Here is a 20,134-nt window from a genome sequence, read left to right on the forward strand (position 1 = left end):
CCTTCCCCCGTTCTTCCCCCCTTTCCCCGCTCTTTCCCCGCTCTTTTCCCCTTTCCCCCTTGCCCCGCTCTTTCCCCCTTTCCCCGCTCTTTCCCCGTTTCCCCGGCGGTGCCGCCAGCCCGGCTCTTGTCCCCCCGGTCCCGCACCTCGGCCCAGCCGTTTCTTCCCCGCACCCGTCGATCCTGAGCTCCTGAGTTTCCCGCCCGGGAAACGTTACAAGGGCCAAGCAGGCCGGGGCCGAGCGGGCAGGAAAAGGAAAGAATGACTCCACCAGCGCGTTTTCAAATGTCACATTTAATGTTTTCACCACTGTACTCCAAATCTACATTTTACAAAGTGACCAGCAAGTGTGCCACATTAACTGACCAACCTCTGAGATTTTACCTTTCATACCAGTGTCTTCTGGGGCTCGATAATTAAACACGTTTCTCACTCAAGTGAATTGAAATGCTTCAGTTGGTTTTATTCTCAGGAGCCTCATAAAAAACAAAGATATTGCACCATCTTTGTTCAGTTATTCAATGTTTGTCTCTTTCACAGCAAATAATTACTTCATTGAAGTTAAAACTTCCAAACATAACTTACTAATAGTCTCCAATTCCAGCTCAGATCACTCTTGTTGAAAATACTCTGCTAAATACAGATAACTTACAATAACTTTAACAGTTAATTGTCCATAACAAACACCATGGTTTCTCTCCAGACCAAGGCTCAAATTTTAAGACCACCTTTTAGTATTCCTTTGTACAGGTGAAAAACAGTCTTCAATTTTCTAGTCTTGTTTTAAATACAAAAGTTGGAAGGGACATTCAAGTTTCAAGTCTCCACACTAAACTTAAAAAAAAAAAAAAATCATGTGGAGGTAAACAAACCAAGTTGTATACTCCAGGAGGTAGAGGCCTTCAATTTGTGTTCATATATACATATGCACAGAATTCAGTGTTCCAACAGAAAAAGAATTAGCCAAAAAGTAATAAAAGTTATTTACTACTGTGACATTTCAAGACTTCCACAGCTCTGCCTAAAGACACGAACACAATTAACAGAATTCCCTATGTGCTTTTTTTTGTCCTTTTCTTTTTTTTTCTCTCAACTGTCCAGTGCAGGAAAAAGTTCTCACAAAATTTCACAGACCTAAAATGTGCAAGCTAGTTTCTCTCTATACAGCAATGATGTCAGGGATCTCTGAAATTAGCCCATAAATGGAATTATTTACACACATAGAAGATGCATGCTGGGGGGTTTTATGTAAGAAAGAGCAGAAAAACTTCTAATAAAAATAGATTAAATATATATATATATTTATACTGGGTAAGGAAACAGAAGTTTAGTCTCTCCTAGTCACAAACTCATTCTCTCTACTCACAACATTTGATTTTAGAACAGCACACATCACCATCACAGCTCTAGTGAGAAGCTATTTATAGGGTTGGGCATCAGGGGACGTGGCCACTTCCCATGGCCACGGCCACCCAAAGGGACTTCATGATTGGTCGCAGTCAAGTTTTCTGTATTCCTTAGTTTTAGAAAACCCAAAATCTTCAGGAATGGCTCAATATCAAAATGTATGTCTATCTGTTTGTACAATCTCACTTCAATTAAAAAAAAAAAAAAAAAGGAAAAAAAAATGCAGGTCAGCTCATGCTTGTGCCACTGCCTTATCTCAGAACACTGACAACTCTGTTCTTTTGGTGAAAAGAAAGTATTTCCAGTGTCTACAAGGTCAGCTCATGCTTGTGCCACTGTGTCTCAGAACACTGACAATTCTGTTCTTTTGGTGAAAAGAAAGTATTTCCAGTGTCTACAATGGAAAAATACCTAGAAGAAACCAGCACTGGGGTCATTGTGTGGATCCAGAGCACCAATCCCAACTCCATCCCAGCTCCATCCCACGTCCCCCCTGCTGCAGGGTGGAGCAGGGGGACAACTGCACGTGCAAGGAAAACTCCTGCTCACCTTTAACCTGCCGAACAGAACTGAGGTTCTTCTCAAAGGTGTCGTCGAATTTGGGATTAGTGATGGGCTCAAAATCACTGGTATAAACTCTGCCAGTCGAAGTGGAGAAACAACATTTGCACATACAGGTGTGGTACCGCAACCGGCCCTCGTCCAGGTAGGGGTGAGCTAAGGCATCCTTAGCAGATATCCTTTTGGACTGGGAGGGAAGAGAGCAGGCGTGAGGAACTACCCACTGATCCGTCCTCAGTGCTTCATACACCCGGGCTGGTGTGAGAGGAGCTGCCACTAGAGGGGAGCTGAGGCTCACAAACCAGCCTGGGTGGCACCGACCTCCCGCCCAGCCCAGCCACCCCGCACACGCCGAGCACACAGCTTTTAGGAACGTGCCTTTCAAAGGCTTTTTTCTCCAGATAACCTTACAATTATGACTCCTGCAATAAATCAAAACAAGCTGGGAAAGACAGCATTCTAAGCGTTGAGGGAGTCAGAAAAGATTTTTTTTTTTAATCTGGAAGTTATGGCTTAACATTTCCATGGTTCTGCTCAGCAAAGCACTCTTAAGGTTTAAAAAAAATACACTCCCAAGGAAGCTTCTAAATGCTTCATCAACCCCCAGCCTCCTCCTTTGCACTGCAGTCACTATGTTTTACATTAGCAATATTGGGGGGGGTTCTGTGGGAATGAAATAATTAAGATTATCAATCCAAATTCCACAGCAGCATATTTTTATTAGAAAAACAGATGCTCAGTGGAAAAATGATCCTGTTCTGTGATTGGGGATGCAGGAGGAATTTTTTGTGTGTTGCAAGACCAGGAACACCCCCGTGTCCCTAATTAGAACTGCATCAAAGTAGCTGATGTTCTGCTACCTACACCCAGCTTGGAAAAGAGCATGAGTCATGCACAGCCTCATCCTTCCCACTGCCAGAGCTTCCTTCCCAGGACCACTCGGTTTGAAATGTGACACCCCCATTCCAGGGGGAACTGATCAGCCAATTATAAGATATTTTTACTTTTTTCATGGACCAAAAGTACTGCAATGCCATGTAGAAGGAAACCAGCTACAGCAGTCATTTAAGCAGCAGACAACAAAAAGTGTTGAAACCAGAAGTATTAGAGGTGATTTTCAGTCCTACTTACTGGATCAAAGACCAACATCCTGCAAAGGAGATGAACTGCTTCGTGTGTAGCTTGACTGGAGAGTGTATATAGGACAGGAAGGGATGGCTGTAGGGGGAATGGGAGGAAGAGAAGCACAGAGTGTCCTGTCAGATCCATCATCAGGAAAACCCTGCTCCCACACGCACTATTCCACAGTCAGCAAGGACAAACTCCTTGTTAAAGGGGACAAGTGGTACCTAACGCTTTCCAGCATGACAATAATCACCATTACAAAACCCAGCAACTGTAATAAAGGTCCAACTGATCACTGTTCCCCTTAGTTCAGGTGTAATCCCTGGAAAAACCTGCTTTTCTTTATGTATTTTTCTCTACAGACACCACTCCCAGCTGTAGCTGCTCCAGGGCGGGATTAACTCCATCACTTCCAGCAGTTCATTTTTTAATCTCAATCCCTCCCAAATTATGGATTACTTTGCTTTTCCTTGCCCAGGCAATCCACAGCTGACTGACAGTGACAGAAGGACTGTACTGGATGTCAGGGTTGCTGAGATAAATAAGAATTACACCTCCAGAGTGACATCAGTCGAGGTTAACCCTGAAGTGCCACACAGAGCCCTGAGCAGTTCCCAGCCTTGGTTTCTCAGGGCAGCCTATGGAATAGAAAGCTGCAGTGTTTGGTAACTCTGCTCCTCCTGGCTTGCTCTCCCACAGCAGAGGGATCACAGCAGGCCAGGGATGGACTCCTTTCCTTTGGGAAGGGGGTCAGCAGTGACAGGGACAGCTCGCTCACCCTGGGGCTGCCAGAGACACGATTCACTTGAACTTTTAAATACCAAACTGACAAAGTCTACAGAGTATGTAAATACCCATTTTGCCAGCACACAGTGGGGTAGGGGGGGTTTAATCAGAAACTTCTCGCATTAATCTATTTTTACTCAGAGCAGCAAAATGCCTCACCCCTCTCTCCCACTGCGCTCACCTACGGCGAGTAAAAATAGTCGGTGTGACAAAGCAATCGCCCGTTTCTAACTTGGGCTGCTCTCCCTGTTAGTCTAATTAGGAAACCAGTAACATTTAACCACTCACAACCAGCAAAAGCTCCATTTCAGAACAGGAAAAGCCAGGAATTTGCACTCAAACATGAAGTGTGCTTCATGTTGAAAACAAAAATATCAGTCATCACCTGGATGCTCTATATCCCCTGACTCCAAGGTGCAGGGAGAACACCAGCTCCCGTGGCACTCCAGGGAGAACCAACATTGTTTTCCCCAACACACACACAACTAATTCTTAGAGTGTATTTCTTACAATTTTGTGGCTACAGGACATTAAATCTGTAGTGGAAAGTTTTTATACCATTTCACCTCAATGGATTTTAGGATTCCCACCATCCTGTGGGTCCTAAGACACTGGGTTTAGGAGTCACAACTCTTTTAGCACATGACAGCAAAAAAGTAAACTTGACTTAAAACTGGCATAGAAAACCTGAAGGAAATCCTCCTGTTATTAACACTCAAATTAAAAAATCCTGTCATGAAATGGAACAGCGACAACTTTATGTAGTGGATCCAAAGTGCCAGGGAGGCAGAACTCCCACATGTCAATAATAAAGCAGAATATACATACATGCAATGCTCATTTCTATGGTAACTACTATTGTAGTGAGCAGACGTGAGAAATTACTTCAACATGCAGAAAATAACGATGCAAACTTAACTACTGGAGCAAGTAAGGGCAATAATTTGGTTAATTTAGTTAGCAATCATAAAAATGACCCTACTGGAGAGCCACAGAGCCTTATCCCTGCACTAGAGATGCCTGCACAAGCATTTTTTTTTATCTCTTAACACTACATTGCATTTGCCCTTTTTATTGCCCAGTCAGCACAATGACTCCATCCTGCCTTTTTCCCTTGGTTTGGTGTCTTTTTCCAAGTGATGCAAACTTAACTACTGGAGTAAGTACAGGGCAATAATTTGATTAATTTAGTTAGCAATCTTAACTACTGGAGCAAGTAAGGGCAATAATTTGGTTAATTTAGTTAGCAATCATAAAAATGACCCTACTGGAGAGCCACAGAGCCTTATCCCTGCACTAGAGATGCCTGCACAAGCATTTTTTTTTATCTCTTAACACTACATTGCATTTGCCCTTTTTATTGCCCAGTCAGCACAATGACTCCATCCTGCCTTTTTCCCTTGGTTTGGTGTCTTTTTCCAAGCTAACTTTTACTCCAGTTGCGTTGAATGCTGTGTCTCAGCTTTCAGCCTCTTGCTGGGCGTTCCTGAGCAGCTCAGGTCTGAGCTCAGGTGTGCAGGGACCCTCTGGGCTTGGGGTGCTGGAGGTTCTGCCCTTGGCTCTGGGCAGTGGATCAATCCCACCTCTAACACTCCTGATCCTGGCAGTGCAGCAGCCCTCCAGGGTTTCATGAATTATATTGTCAATTTTAATTTATGTCTCTTGCCAGTACTAACACTTACATTCAAACATCTTCATTCAAAGCCGGTATCAAAACACTGCTGCCTCAGAAAGGGAGACTTTCACCTGGGTCACCAAGTCCAACAATCCCCCCAAGGCAGAAGCCAGAAATGCCCCTGCCTAGTGAAAAGCCCCCTTGCCCCCACAGCAGGTGGAGTCAGCACAGACCAACCCCCGTCCCAAGGACCACAACCACCTGTGCCCAACTCAGCCCCGCTGCCAGGCACAGACAGCTGAGGGCAAACATCCCAGGCGGGTATTTTTAAGCAGCAGGCCACGGGAATTCAGTCAGGATGTGAAAGCCTGCCCTGCCTGGCGGGCTGGGTGGCTGAGCAGCCCTGGCAGTACCTGTTTATGAGGACCCCTGAGTATGTGTGCCTTGGCGCCTTCACAAGCCGTCCTCATCGCCTCCAGCGACGGCGTGCCCAGCAGGTCTGTGATCAGATCCAGCTGCACAGAGCACACAGCACACAGCTCACACACAATGCTCTCCACTGGAGCAGCAGATTCCCCAGCTACCACGAGTCAACATCCTGTCCCTGTTCCCTGGAGCACAGCCCGACCCCCCGGCTGTCCCCTCCTGGCAGGAGTTGTGCAGAGCCACAAGGTCCCCCCTGAGCCTCCTTTGCTCCAGGCTGAGCCCCTTTCCAGCTCCCTTCCCAGCTCCACTGCCTCCCCAGCCCCTCCCTGTCTCCCCCGAGGTGCCACAGCCTCCAGGAGCAGGCTGGCAGGGAGAGCTGAGGGTGGATACCTGCTGGATGGGACTCTGTGCCTGGAACAATATCCTTCTGCCAAGCAACTCTGCAAAGATGCAGCCAACAGACCAGATGTCGATGGCATTGCTGTAGTGCCGGCTGCCCATCAGGATCTCCGGAGCACGGTAATACTGAGTGACAACTTCCTGAGTCATGTGCCGGGATTCGTCTAGCTCTTCCACCCTGGCCAATCCAAAATCACAAATCTAAATTGAGAAGGTAAATAAAAAAATTAAAACAACCAAAACACCTTCTGCATCTCAAATAGGCAACCTTCTGGGAAGGAGGCAGGGGATCCCCAACCAGCATTTAAATACATCAGATAATCTGCTGGAACTGCATAAGCCAGGGTAGAGGGCAGAGGAGGAAATTACGTTGCTTTGTTCCACAGCCATTTAAAATTCCTACTATTTGATTTGAAATCACAGTACATTTTAAGTTGGCATCACAATATTTAATCTGAAAGATTAAAAAGCTACAAAAAACCCAACCTCTGGGTACGGAATATTTCAACTCAAACAAACTTCATTTGCTCATGACATGTCTCAAAATATTAAAGATCCAGCTCTACTCATTTGGGCTTGGTGAATTGTTAAAAATGTCTTGAACCAGAAGGGTTAAGAAAAGAGACCAAACTTTGCCAATTAGAATTCTTAGCAAATCCCTGTAAACAACACTGAATTTTTGTGCTTGGCACAGCTGTACAACACACCTCAGTCCTCCAAAATTCCATATACCCAAGGCTAATGGAAGTGCCTTGGGCATTTGGTGTCATCTTCCCCTGAGGAGCACAGGGACACTGAGGACCCCCTGCCCCTCCCAGGCACAGGACATCCCACCCAAGTCAAACTCAGGAATTGTCTCTTGCTTTCAGAGATGTGGGGACAGGCAGGGAGAGAAGGGGAAAGGCAGATGTTTGCTTCATTTCTACTTTTTAAAAAATCTGTCGGATTTTTTTCCATTTACAGGGACTTTTAGGGAAAGTGTTCACACTGAATGTTTTCTGTTTAGAAATTAACAACATACACACACAAACATCTTCAATAAATGTAAGCAGCACCTTAAGGACACAGTTGCTGTTCACGAGTAGGTTCCCTGGTTTAATGTCTCGATGTAAAATGCCAGCAGAATGTAGATACTTCAGACCTGAAACAGTAAAAGAAATTAAAATATTTTTTCCCTTTTTAGAAGAACTTTAAAGCTGACTACATTTTCCCAGAAGGTCTGGCAACTCCTGATCAGCAAAGGCTTTGCCTGTGCCTCAGTTTTGAGTAACTCCCAGCCACTAGTGCACACTCAGTCACTTAAATGACAGGGTAAAATTTTGGAGTATATAAAATACACAGAAAAAGGAATTTAGCAGTCTTTTTATAAAAACCCACTCTCCCCAAAAACCCAACAAACAACAAATCAAAAGCAAAACATCATCTCTGTGATTATGGCATGGATACTCTGCTAATCCCCACACTGGAATTTTCAGACACCTCTTACTGCTCTGTTTTTCAGGAACAATTTTTGCCTTAAGGGGATATAATTACACAGATTTACCCATCTGGTTCAGTCTAACTGTCCTTTTTGTCCCTTGATTCTAAAAGCATGACTTTTCTTTCACTGACAACACTTTAAGGCAGCAGGGGTGCCATGCTCTTATAGCTACAGTAATTCATGCTTGGTATTTATTCAAATATGAAATTAAAAGAAGTTCCTACAGGAAGCTTATTCAAGATAAGAACGTCTTGAGAATAAACATGAAGAAAAAAAATGTTTCTACTACATAATTTTCATTAAATTTTGAGGAAGAAAAATTACCTCTTAAAATCTGGTAAAGAAAAACTTTGACATGATCCGAGCTGAGAGGCTGAGGAGAGACAATAATCTTATGGAGGTCACTCTGCATCAGCTCAGTGACAACATATCTGCAGTCCAGTGGTCAAGGAAAAGCAGAACAGGCACAGAATCTCTTGAAACATTCACTAACTCCTACTTACTTGAGCTCTTACAGGTCAGAATTATTGAGCTAAAGGGAAGAAAGCTGCTTCAGAGGTCAAATTCTTACAGGAATGAAAATAAAAAACGGCTTGTGAAAGAAAACAGATTAGTCCACAAGAGTTTGCATTAAGGTAGCTGCACAAAGTTACTGAAAGGCAAATGACAAGTGAGGCTGAGGGGAGGTGGCTCCCAGAGGGGCCTGTGTGTGTTCAGGGGGTTCAAAAGCAGTGAAAAAGGCTGAAAGCTGCACACAGGATGGACACCTCCTGACAATGTCCTGGCTGTGGGACAACAGTAACACACAGAGAAATCATCGCAATAAACACGGGGGGAACTGCAGGCACTAATTAAAAACATTACTGCTTTAAAAGCTTTGTTTAGCAGTCACATTTGAAACAGAAGTCTCTGCTGTTATCGCATGTGTGGCTGAAGGAGGTAAAACACATTTGCCCCATGTTAACTGATACTGCCAGGTATTGAATGCTCATTTTCTTTCATCTCTACCCAGTCAATGCTCTGCTTTCATCTGTTGCTCTACAAACCCTCTCCGGCCAAATCCCTGTTGGCCAAAGGGTTCATCTGCCAACAGAACACCACGCAAAAACTCATTTTATAAATTAAATATCTCCAACTTTTTGAGGAAAAAAATATTAAAATTGCATTCATAAAGAATTCATAAAGAAAAAACCCAACCCTGCAGCACCATAATTTGTAGTCCTCTAATTTTTCTTTTCCTTTAGCAAAGACCCTTTTAAATATTTATAGCAGACTTCTAAAATTTGCGGTTTACCTTATACCTGCAACAAATCTTTACATTCAATTTAATGCAAAATACTTTTAAAAACCCAAAGCATTACTCTGCACTTTATTACGATAAGATTTTTGTTTTGCTACACCACAAATCCTCCTAAATCTCAATCCCGAGCATAATGTCTCCCAGATGTCTCAACTAGTTGCCATGCCAACTAAAGCAGCTTAAATTAAATGAGGGCCTGAAATGGCACCTGCACCACTGCAGGTCTGGGGCGCATTAAATCAAGCCCTCGACAGGGCTCAGAGGTGCCATTAACCCCAGAGCAGCCATCTGATTATTGTCTCTGGGTAATTGAGGCAGCGGGCTCCGCTGTCACCCACGGGCCTCTCCTGCTGCTGGGACCCTGCCTGCAGCAAGGGACACGGAGGGGACACGGAGGGGACACGGAGCCAAAGAGACGCCCCAAGCCCAGGGGCTGCAGTCCCCTCCTCACACAGGTACCTGCAGTGGGCTTTCCTCAGTGGGCTTTCCTCAATGGGCTTTCCTCAGTTTGCCTTCCTCAGTTTCCTTCCCTCAGTTTTCCTTTCCTCAGTATGCTTTCCTGAGTTTCCTTTCCTCAGTTTTCCTTCCCTCAGTTTCCCTTCCTCAATTTCCTTCCCTCAGTTTCCCTTCCTCAATTTCCTTCCCTCAGTTCCCTTCCCTCAGTTTTCCTTCCCTCAGTTTTCCTTCCCTCAGTTTTCCTTCCCTCAGTTTCCTCAGTTCCCTTCTCTCAGTTCCCTTTCCTGTCTCCTTCCCTCAGTTCCCTTCCCTCACTTTCCGTCCCTCAGTTTCCCTTCCCTCAGTTTCCTTCCCTCAGTTTCCTTTCCTGTCTCCTTCCCTCAGTTTCCCTTCCCTCAGTTCCCTTCCCTCAGTTTCCCTTCCCTGTCTCCTTCCCTCAGTTTCCTTCCCTCAGTTTCCTTCCCTCAGTTCCATTCCCTCAGTTTCCCTTCCCTCAGTTTCCTCAGTTTCCTTTCCTGTCTCCTTCCCTCAGTTCCCTTCCCTCAGTTTCCCTTCCCTCAGTTTCCTTCCCTCAGTGCCATGGCCGGGCCCTGGCCGTGGGGCGGCCGCTGGCGCTGAACACGCCGCTACCCAGCGCTGCTACCAGAGAGAAATTACTCCTGACAGCAGTAATTAGTTAAGTAGCTGTATAAAATTAGATCTACAAATGTACCAATTTGCTTCAGAGTAATTATCAAAGCAAATGCGCGGCACAAAAGAACTCGACTTGCTCTGCTGGCTGGGCCCTGCTGAGCTGGTGAATTTTACAAAGCGACAGATAAATGTCTGAAAGGGATGAAGGGCCCTCGGCGAAGCGGCACGCTCACCTGGGCTGGGCCCGTGCACCCCCAAAGCCCCGTGCTGCGGCAGCGCCCGCCCGGCCGGTCCGGCTGCTGGCCCAGAGGAACCGGCCCCAGATGGACTTTCCTGAGTTTCCTTTCCTCAGTTTTCCTTCCCTCAGTTTCCCTTCCTCAATTTCCTTCCCTCAGTTTCCCTTCCTCAATTTCCTTCCCTCAGTTCCCTTCCCTCAGTTTTCCTTCCCTCAGTTTTCCTTCCCTCAGTTTTCCTTCCCTCAGTTTCCTCAGTTCCCTTCTCTCAGTTCCCTTTCCTGTCTCCTTCCCTCAGTTCCCTTCCCTCACTTTCCGTCCCTCAGTTTCCCTTCCCTCAGTTTCCTTCCCTCAGTTTCCTTTCCTGTCTCCTTCCCTCAGTTTCCCTTCCCTCAGTTCCCTTCCCTCAGTTTCCCTTCCCTGTCTCCTTCCCTCAGTTTCCTTCCCTCAGTTTCCTTCCCTCAGTTCCATTCCCTCAGTTTCCCTTCCCTCAGTTTCCTTCCCTCAGTGCCATGGCCGGGCCCTGGCCGTGGGGCGGCCGCTGGCACTGAACACGCCGCTACCCAGCGCTGCTACCAGAGAGAAATTACTCCTGACAGCAGTAATTAGTTAAGTAGCTGTATAAAATTAGATCTACAAATGTACCAATTTGCTTCAGAGTAATTATCAAAGCAAATGCGCGGCACAAAAGAACTCGACTTGCTCTGCTGGCTGGGCCCTGCTGAGCTGGTGAATTTTACAAAGCGACAGATAAATGTCTGAAAGGGATGAAGGGCCCTCGGCGAAGCGGCACGCTCACCTGGGCTGGGCCCGTGCACCCCCAAAGCCCCGTGCTGCGGCAGCGCCCGCCCGGCCGGTCCGGCTGCTGGCCCAGAGGAACCGGCCCCAGATGGATCGGAGGAAAACCCTGTCCCAGGCGAGCACGTGCTGCCGGCACTGCCGGGCTGGCACTGCCCGCTGCCGCCCCTCACCTCGCTCCTCTCCACCCTACAGACACGAGGGATCTGCCCAGAATCCACCAAACACAGCCTTCACCTCCCTGTGAATCTACTGAGCATCTCTGCTTTTACTGCTATTCAAGCCTCTCCCAGACCCCACCCCTGAAAAGCAGTGACTTTTCAGCAGCTTCTGATATCCGCTTTAACAGGCAAAGTTTTCATAGAGTTACTACAGAAACTTTGGATGGTTCTCAAAGGAGAACATCCGTGGGCCTGCAGCTGCTGAATTCAGTATTACAATCAATTGTGGAAGATTTTGTAATTGGAAAAAAGAGCTATCAATCATTCATTTTTGCACTAGGTGATATTGGCAAAAACATGAATACCTGTAAGATTCAAAATGGCCACAAAGTTTTTCAACCACAAACCTCATTATTAATTCAAATTATATCTTAATCTGAGTGTTTGCCAGGAATTTTCATCCTAAAACAAAAATCTCACTAGATCAAAATTCCTTTATTCATCACCGGTTTCCTTAGAAATCTTTTAATTTACCATTAAAATGTTAAGGTGGTTTTATAATTAGTTCTCTTTAAAAAATACACTCTGCAATTCCTGCTGGTACCTACGAAACACTGAATAATTGAGATGAACTCTACCAGCTCATTTGCAACACATCATTCATATCATTTTAGTCATTCTTTTATTACACTTCTTTCCCCAAAAAGGGCACTACAACTCTTTGGAAAGAACAAAGGAAATCACTCAATACCAACTCCAGCCCTTCACACTTTTATCACTGTTCAGTACGTCCTAAAAAAGGAACAATCCTATGATATCTTTGGGAATTCTACCAGTGGATCAACAAAAGAAGTTTTGACATCTACACCCCCCAAATATGGAACACCTTTACCTGATCTTCTTCAAACCAACCTCAAGTAAGCAGAAATACACGCAATTAAAAATGGGTATATAAATCAAAACATTTACTAACTCATTCTTTTAAGGAATTTAAGGGTCCTAAGTGCACTTACTCTAATTATTTCAAAATAAAGGACAAAGAAGACAACACAGAGCAATAGTCTTCTGTTGCCAATATTGCAGTCAAGAAATTAACAAAAAATATTTAAAAAGCCCTATAGAACATAACTCAGAATGACTTAAAGTCAGTTAGCCATGAAGGAAACTAACATTTTGGTTTTATATTCAGAACTTGGCAGTAGCTAAGCTCATAAAAATAAGCTTATCCCATTAAATATTCTTGATTGTACAATTACATGGAAGGAGTAATCCTTAACCTAGATCTGATTTATAACTCATATGACTTGATCTAAATGAGGGCATTGAACTAGTGCACATAACCAAAATCCCGTTTTTGAAGACTACTGTTATGCTCTTCACGTGAAAGAAATACCCAAGCAGAATTTTAAAGCTTTACCTAAATTCATATGGAAAAGCCCCACTACAGGACAGCAATATTTTCAACTAAATAATGTGCTTCTCCACCAGCAAGTTGTGCTGTACTTTGGTTAAAATCACCACGTTGATTACACCTACTTTCTTCACCAATCATTCCAAGGTATTATATAAATAGATCAAACCATACTTCAAAAGTTCAGGTTACCTAAAAATAATGACAATTTCCCACCTATTAATTGTAAAGTGGGTCATACAAAAAAGCAGTTTAGACCCACCAGCAAGGAAACCCAACCTGCCCAAGTCTAACCCCAGGAGTGGCAAAGAACTTCTCCTCCCATGAGAGTCAGAGCCCTCCCAGCTCAGGGATTCAGTTTTCAGTGTTCCAGAAAGCAGAAATTCCCTCCTTCACAACTAGAAGACAGCCCAAGACAAGTTAGAAAAGGAAAAAAAAAAACAAACAAAAAACAAACCAAAACATGACACTCATGTGAAGTTCTTCCCTCAAGCTCATTTCTAGAACACAGCTCCCCACAGGCAGCTGGTACCAGTGACACGGGACATTTGTGGGACACAGCTCTGGGCAAGGGGCTCTGGACCAGGACACGGTGACCAAGGAAAGGCACAGCCCTGCCAGTCCACTGAAACCTCTCTGACAACTCAGCATTTCAAAGCCTGTGAAGGCAGACCTCTCTGAAACCAACACAAAGTCTTTCAAAGTCCTAGTAACTGAGAGGAGATTAATTACTGGATATAGATTTCAATAAATATTCTGGGGGAATCCCCGTGAGCAGCAGCAGCAGCAGGGCCTGCAGGTCAGTCCCACACTCCCTGCACACACTGGCCCACGTGGAATCAGCTCAGTCCTGCACCATCCCACCTCAGAGTTCTGGAGGCTACAGGCTCACTTCTGGAAACAAAACTGTCCACATGCAGGCTGGAGGCTCCTGTGGTTCCATTTCATAGGTTACACCAAACGCTGGCAGCTTCTAAGCTAATGGAAATCACATCTACCTCAATTAAGAAGTTCTATTTTTATATTTAGGATACATTTCTTCAAAATAGTCGATGTGTGGAGGCTGGAGGATGTCGAGGGCAGAGAGTACCTAGGAAACACCACACAAGGTCAAGGCCTATTCCAGAACAAATCCCTTTCAAAAAGACAGACTGCACATTTCTCACGTGGCTTCATTTTATTCTATCCCACAGACAGACCAATGTTCTGTCTCACCAGGTATGTAAATTTAATAACCCACCATGTCAGATATTCTGTACATTCAATGTCTCTCTCTTTTCTAACTCAAGAAATTTTTTCCAGCTGTTTGAGTAGTAGTTTGAAAGCACAAATTTATCTATCCAATAAAAAGTGGTTTCCTTACAATATATATGAACATAAAATCTTTGAAAGAAGTAATTCCAACAAAGAAATGTAAAAGCAGAAGATAATACACTTTGTTCTGCCTTTAGTCTTTCAGAGTTTTGTGATTCACTGCTTCCACGTGGGAATTGCAAACCCCAAAGTTGTTCCCATTCTGAATAAGCAGCTCAGTGGTACAAAAAGCAAAAGGCAAAAAAGGTAGAAAAAAGCAAAAATGTAGAAAAGCAGCAGCAGAGAATTCCCATCCTTACAGAGAAAGATACTCCTTGGTGTGGTCATTTGGATACATCCTAGCAGGGTTAATGACATTTGGGTGAAGCACCCAAACTTCAGATGCACTACAAACTTCATGGGTCACCCCAAATAGTGTTGAAACATTTTAACTTAAGCTGACTGATTTTACCTAAAGCAGGTTTGGGAGAGGCCCAGCAAAGGGACAGGACCATGGAGTACAGAACAGCTCGGGAGGAACAGAGCCAGCTGACACAGCCCTGTGCAGACTGACATTTACTGAAGCCTGAAATAAGGCTGGGCAGAAGTGTACTGATTGTCTGTGTGCAAACACTTTGGAATATCCCTAGATTCCTGACAGCTTCATTTTTACAGTGTTTGTAACAGCAATATCTGAGTTTCTAGAAAATCTCATCACCCTAAAATTAGAGAGCTCTTAAAGCATTTTAGATATTCTGTAACAAAGCACACTTCTGTTACAGAGAGCTCCATTTTACATTTAGGTTTTCTCAAAGATTTCAAGATTACTTTGAATTTACTTACATTGTCATGCTTAAAAAAACACAACATCTTCAACTCCCGGAAGACCCTTTTACAGGAGACCAAATTTTGGAAGACGTTGGGCATCTTTTTGAGTGCAACTCTCTTTCCATCTCGTGGATCTGTTACTGACCTACGGAATAAAAGATAAAGAACATCACATACTCCTGTTAGTTTTTCTAAAAAAGAAAATAATATTTTCTTAAAATTAAGTTTCTTATAGTTTCCAGCTCAAAACAAAGTGAAGCCATTTCTAGGGAAAAGAGCACCAATGTGAGGCACTGAGCAGTGTCCTGCAGAGCCTGTGTCACACAGATGTGACCATGCTGTGATGGAGCACACACCCAGCCCAGCAGTGCCACACACAGCTCATCGAGACACCAACACCTGCAGTGGCTGCCAGGACAAACATCCCCTTCACCCCCAAAAACTCCTCACTGAAACGCTCTCAGTTACCCAGACTGGATTTTATCAGGTCTATTGCTCACTTCCACCTCTCCAAAGAGGGTAAAAGATCTAATGATCCTGTTCTGACAGAACACTGGCAAGTAAGACTGTTTATTGGTCTATCACCAAATCTCATCTGGAGAAGCAACAGCACGTGGTATCCAGGTTTCCACAAATGTAAAACAGGTATGATACTGGTCCTTCTCCCACACAACTTATGGAATGCAAGTATAGTAGCTCAGGAATTATAAGGTGCTTTGCACATGGCAAGTATTTTAATTTAAAATAATTGGATTCTGAAAATAGAATTTTATAATGAGAACCATAAAACTAGAGCAAGGAGATTATGGTGCCTCAATTCCCAATCCCAGTTTTTAAGGTGAGTTTCTCAAACCTCACCACAGAATAGAGTATATGCATATTTTTACTGGGATGACCAAAATAACTTCAGTCTCAGTGCAGTGTTGAACCCACAGAAGAATCCACATCCAGCTATGCACCCTGATAACTACATTTGTCCTTAAAAAACTGCTGGCTTCTCTCTCTCATGTGAGTCCTCAACAGCAGACACGCAAGGCAGCTTCTTATGCCTCAGGTCCATGTTTTAAATATCTAAATAAAAGATTAGACTGGAGTGTTCAGCCATCTACCTCGCCCCCAAGTACCACAGCTGATTTCAAACCCATTCAAGCAGTCCAGAGTCAGTCCCTACACCTTGGGCAGACACCTGTCAACAGCCCTGCACATCTGTGTTTTAAACCAGGGGCAAGGGGCGACTTGGGAAAGGAGATATCACGCCATTTCTGTGGTGAGAAACACAGCTAAAAACAATCTGAAAAGGTCTTTTAATCCATGATGTATTTCCTGTTTTCTCCAGGACTTTTTCCTCTTGCCTGAAGTGGTGAGAAGGGGCAGGAGAACTGCAGAGCTCCAGCTCACACAGCTCCACACAGGCACGGGGACCTGGGGGCACCTGCAAAACAAGGTGTTCTTATCACCATCAGGCACTCGGGGCTGCCACGGCTCAGCATCCAGCAGAGGCAGAGCCTGAACAGCACAGGCACACAGCAGGGCCTGCACAGCTCTCATCTCCTGCCTGCAAATTCAGGCTGTATCTACAGCAATCCGCTTCCAAATCCCAGCAAGGCACCACTCTGGTTAGTCACAGAGAACATCCCATCCCGCACAGTAACAGCAATTACTCAGCATTTCACAATCAGCTGGGGAATTCTAGGTGGTTTTGATATATTACAATTTCATAAACTGCCCAGCACAGGCTCATCCGTGCCCAGGGGCTGATGAAGCAGGGATAACAAGTGCTCCAAGCAGCTCCCACCATCCCCAGTGGGGATGTCCCTGCTCAGTGTCCAGCTCCACAACCAGCTCCTTGTCAAAGCAAACTCCACAGAAATTATTTAAATGTTCCAAACAGGGTGCTTTGAATGCATATTTTAAACAAGCATCTGATTTTTACTGTAAAACATCTACTTATATAGTTCCTATTTAATAAAATGAAATGTAAAAAGTGCTAACATTTTCATTTTATTAGTCTAAAAATCAAGCTAATAAAACTATAACCTGCAGTCATGTATACTCCTCAGATGGTGCCAGACCTCCACACAGAATTACCAGATGACCTCAAAAGGTGTCCTTTTAATTGAATTCTAGATTAAAATGGTCATTCCCAACTTCTAATAAAATATTAAACTAGAGTAAGAGAATTCAGTTTTAGAATAGTCACCCAAAATATTTCCAGGCAAAGTCTGAAACTTCATAAATTATTTTATGAGACCAGAAGTACTCCTCTCCCACTGCCCAAATGGAGGGAAATGTTAAAATATGGAACTAGAACATTTGAAGTGGAGGTCACAGCAAAAAGGTATCAAAATGGGATTTTTGATGACTTTGGATCCACATGTTTTCTGCAGCTGTTCTTCTACAAAACATCGGCTGCATAAGACACAGAAATCAACAGTCAGCTTTCACCAAAATCAGTTCAGATGGAAACTAAATTTAGGGACGTTGAGTAAGTCCACACTGGCTCTGAGGGGAACCATGAAGCAGTTTCCAGTTGCCTTAATTGAAGTTCTGATATCAATGTTAATTACACATGAACAGTAATACAATCTGCATAACTTTTCTTCCTATTGATATTGAGCCTGAACTTTGTCTAAGTCCCTTCCTAATTAATTTATTAAAAATTTTAAAAGGAAAACATTTTAGAATAAACATTATCTTAGCAGAGATTATATGTATAGGAAAGCAGTTGCTGAGCACCTGAAAATCCTTTCAACCACTACCCCTAAAATACGAACAGATGCCCATCTTTGTCTTGCTGACTGGAGGCAGAGCCAAATGTTTTGAGCCCAGATTCCCTGGTTTCTGGGATTCTGCTGCTGCTGAGCCTCACTGGAGGAAGCTGAGGGCACTTTTTACCTCCCAGGAGCATCGGGGTCCTGCGAGCTCCCAGCCTCTCCCCACGGACAGAGCTGTTGTGCAGCCTCACTGGGGAAAGGGTTGATAAAGAGGGTGTCTTTAATTAAATAACAAAACTGACTTATTTGATAGCTACCACAGATCTACTGATGCTGATTTTTACTAGCTATGGGACCCTTTTACAAACCTCTGCAGAGCCAGGCCTGGCGTGGCTGCTCTGCTCTTCCCAATGTCACCACACAATAACCATTGGTTTGGGTGACCACTCTTTTCCTTGCTGTGGCGTCTGCATTTATGACCAGTTTCTTTTTTCTTTTCAATAACTCCCTTTTACAAACAAGTGATGATCCCCTGCAGTATCCATCTGGAAAGCAATTCCTCTGCTCTTTGCCCCACAGCAGCAGCAATGCCAGCCTGCCCCTCACCTCCCTGCCTTGGGCTGGGCGCTCTGTACTACTCACCAGCAATTTCACTTCAACGGGCAGCACAAAACTAACAATCCAAGTTCTGAAGATCAGAACTGTCAGGCCTGCATTCCAAAGAACAGAAACAAAAAAGGAAGAAAGGAAACAGCCTGTCTGAAAACCTGGTATTTACAGCATCCAAAAAAAGATGCTGAAAACGTTGCTTTGTGTTTGTGTACAGTACCTATTTTGATACTAGTAAAATAATTATTTATAGCAATATGCTATCAGGTCACATATCCCCAGGAGAAACTAGAAAAGCAGGAAAATCTCCTAGGAGCTAATTGAGAGAACAGCTAGAAAGGCAGCTTTACTTACTGCTGCTCTCAGAAGAACACATTTGAATTCCCTGCCCTGCTTTGTGAGGACATTCCAGCTCGGGTGAATCCCGCAGCAGGCAGGAGCCATCCATCACAAGGCACTACTGAAGCCTCAAAGGGTCCACTTACTAAGCACCAACTGCAGCTGGGGATAAAGACATCACAGACCGAGATTCAAACCAAAAATAACTTAGCAAAAATTTATATATAGGTATGGGGCAAAAAATAAGTTCTTGAATCCTGTGTCAAGGCAGATGGCTCAGCTCTAACCATGCCTTCAGGAGCGACACTGGAACAGCAACCCTGAGCTGGGACATCCAGCACTGAACCCTGCGAGTGCAGCCACCCAAACCCAGCCCTGCAGGGACAGCTGGGCCAGCACACAGCTGGGACAAAGGGCCAGGACGTTCTGGGAGCAGATCACCACCACAACAGGTGAGGGACAGCAGGAGTCCAGCCCTGGGGCCAGCACAGGAATGGGATGCATCCCCTGAACTGCACTGGCTGCCCTGTGCAGCAGGGCCACCCTCCTGCCATCAGAAACCCTTTTGTTCTGCTGATTATACATAATGTATGTATGTCTTGCTATATTTAACAACTACATAATAAGCTTTTAAAACAGTCTGACATAAAACACATAAAGAAAAAAGATATTTTACAAAATCTGCACCTTCTATTTACTTTGCAAGCTAATCACACCAGAAATAATACAATTTTAAAAAGTAATAGGACTACAGAAGAGATTAATGACACAATCCAGACCTCTAGTTAAAATGTTTTCAAAGACAATCCTTATCTCAAAGAATCCTTGCAGGCATTCAGCCGTTTCAATTACGCATTATAAGCCTTTAGCAACTCTCTGCCATGTTGATGGCAAATTTTCAAGGTGGAGTCTATGCCAACAGTGACTTTTTCTCTCCCTGAATCCAGGTCAAGGCATACACATTGTTCTGTAGTTTCAACTGGTAGAAAAACAAGTTTGTGACTGCTCCGTGCAATTATTACACAGGAGCAAGATAATGAAAGAATGTTCTTGGGGTGGTGTGGGAAACTGCTGGTAGAGTTTGTTCTATCACAGAAACAAACCTTCCTTCACATTTATAGAGAATATCTGTAAATTTACATCAGGACTTACCAGAAGGGAGGGAATTTAATAGGATTACTCTGCAAGTTTTTCTTATTAGTCAGTGAACTTTTTTGCTCAGTTGCTTGACTCTCAATCACACAGGCTTTTCCAGCAAGCCTTACTCTGAGATATGTAAGTGACCTGGTCCCACAAGCATTTCAGCTGCTCACCCAGGCATGTTTGATGTACCACTTTAAAACAAACAGCACAGCTCATACTCAAGGGCATGTGATCCCAATATGCCACTTTTTCAGCACAAGGTATTGCAATCAATCATATCTTGGCATATTTCAAAATATACTTGAGCATGGGATGGTATTAAAAATCCCTCAGAAAAGCTCACAAACCCACAAGATTCCCAAGACTGAAGTGGAAGGGCAGGGAGAGGCTGTGCACTTATCAGATCTCTTATCTGGG

At 44.1% G+C, this 20,134-nt stretch overlaps 1 protein-coding gene across 2 annotated transcripts in view; it reads right to left on the reverse strand.

The window, feature by feature from the left end:
• Positions 1 to 1,810: 1,810 nt before the first annotated feature.
• NLK (nemo like kinase) overlaps positions 1,811 to 20,134 on the reverse strand; it is a 35,841-nt gene continuing 17,517 nt past the window's right edge. The window contains exons 3-10 of one of the 2 annotated variants that reach the window (XM_041482870.1): positions 14,928 to 15,057; positions 13,826 to 13,881; positions 8,124 to 8,230; positions 7,375 to 7,460; positions 6,311 to 6,520; positions 5,908 to 6,009; positions 3,100 to 3,186; positions 1,811 to 2,155 (exon numbers count right to left, since the gene is read on the reverse strand). In XM_041482870.1, coding sequence (XP_041338804.1) covers positions 1,841 to 2,155; positions 3,100 to 3,186; positions 5,908 to 6,009; positions 6,311 to 6,520; positions 7,375 to 7,460; positions 8,124 to 8,230; positions 13,826 to 13,881; positions 14,928 to 15,057 — 1,093 coding nt within the window. In that variant the 3' untranslated portion in view covers positions 1,811 to 1,840. The remainder of the gene's footprint in view (positions 2,156 to 3,099; positions 3,187 to 5,907; positions 6,010 to 6,310; positions 6,521 to 7,374; positions 7,461 to 8,123; positions 8,231 to 13,825; positions 13,882 to 14,927; positions 15,058 to 20,134) is intronic. The other variant, XM_041482871.1, reaches the window with a different exon arrangement.

This window comes from Pyrgilauda ruficollis, unplaced genomic scaffold (genome assembly GCF_017590135.1).
Source record: "Pyrgilauda ruficollis isolate IOZ18807 unplaced genomic scaffold, ASM1759013v1 scaffold59, whole genome shotgun sequence".
In the NCBI taxonomy this organism is placed as follows: domain Eukaryota; kingdom Metazoa; phylum Chordata; class Aves; order Passeriformes; family Passeridae; genus Pyrgilauda; species Pyrgilauda ruficollis.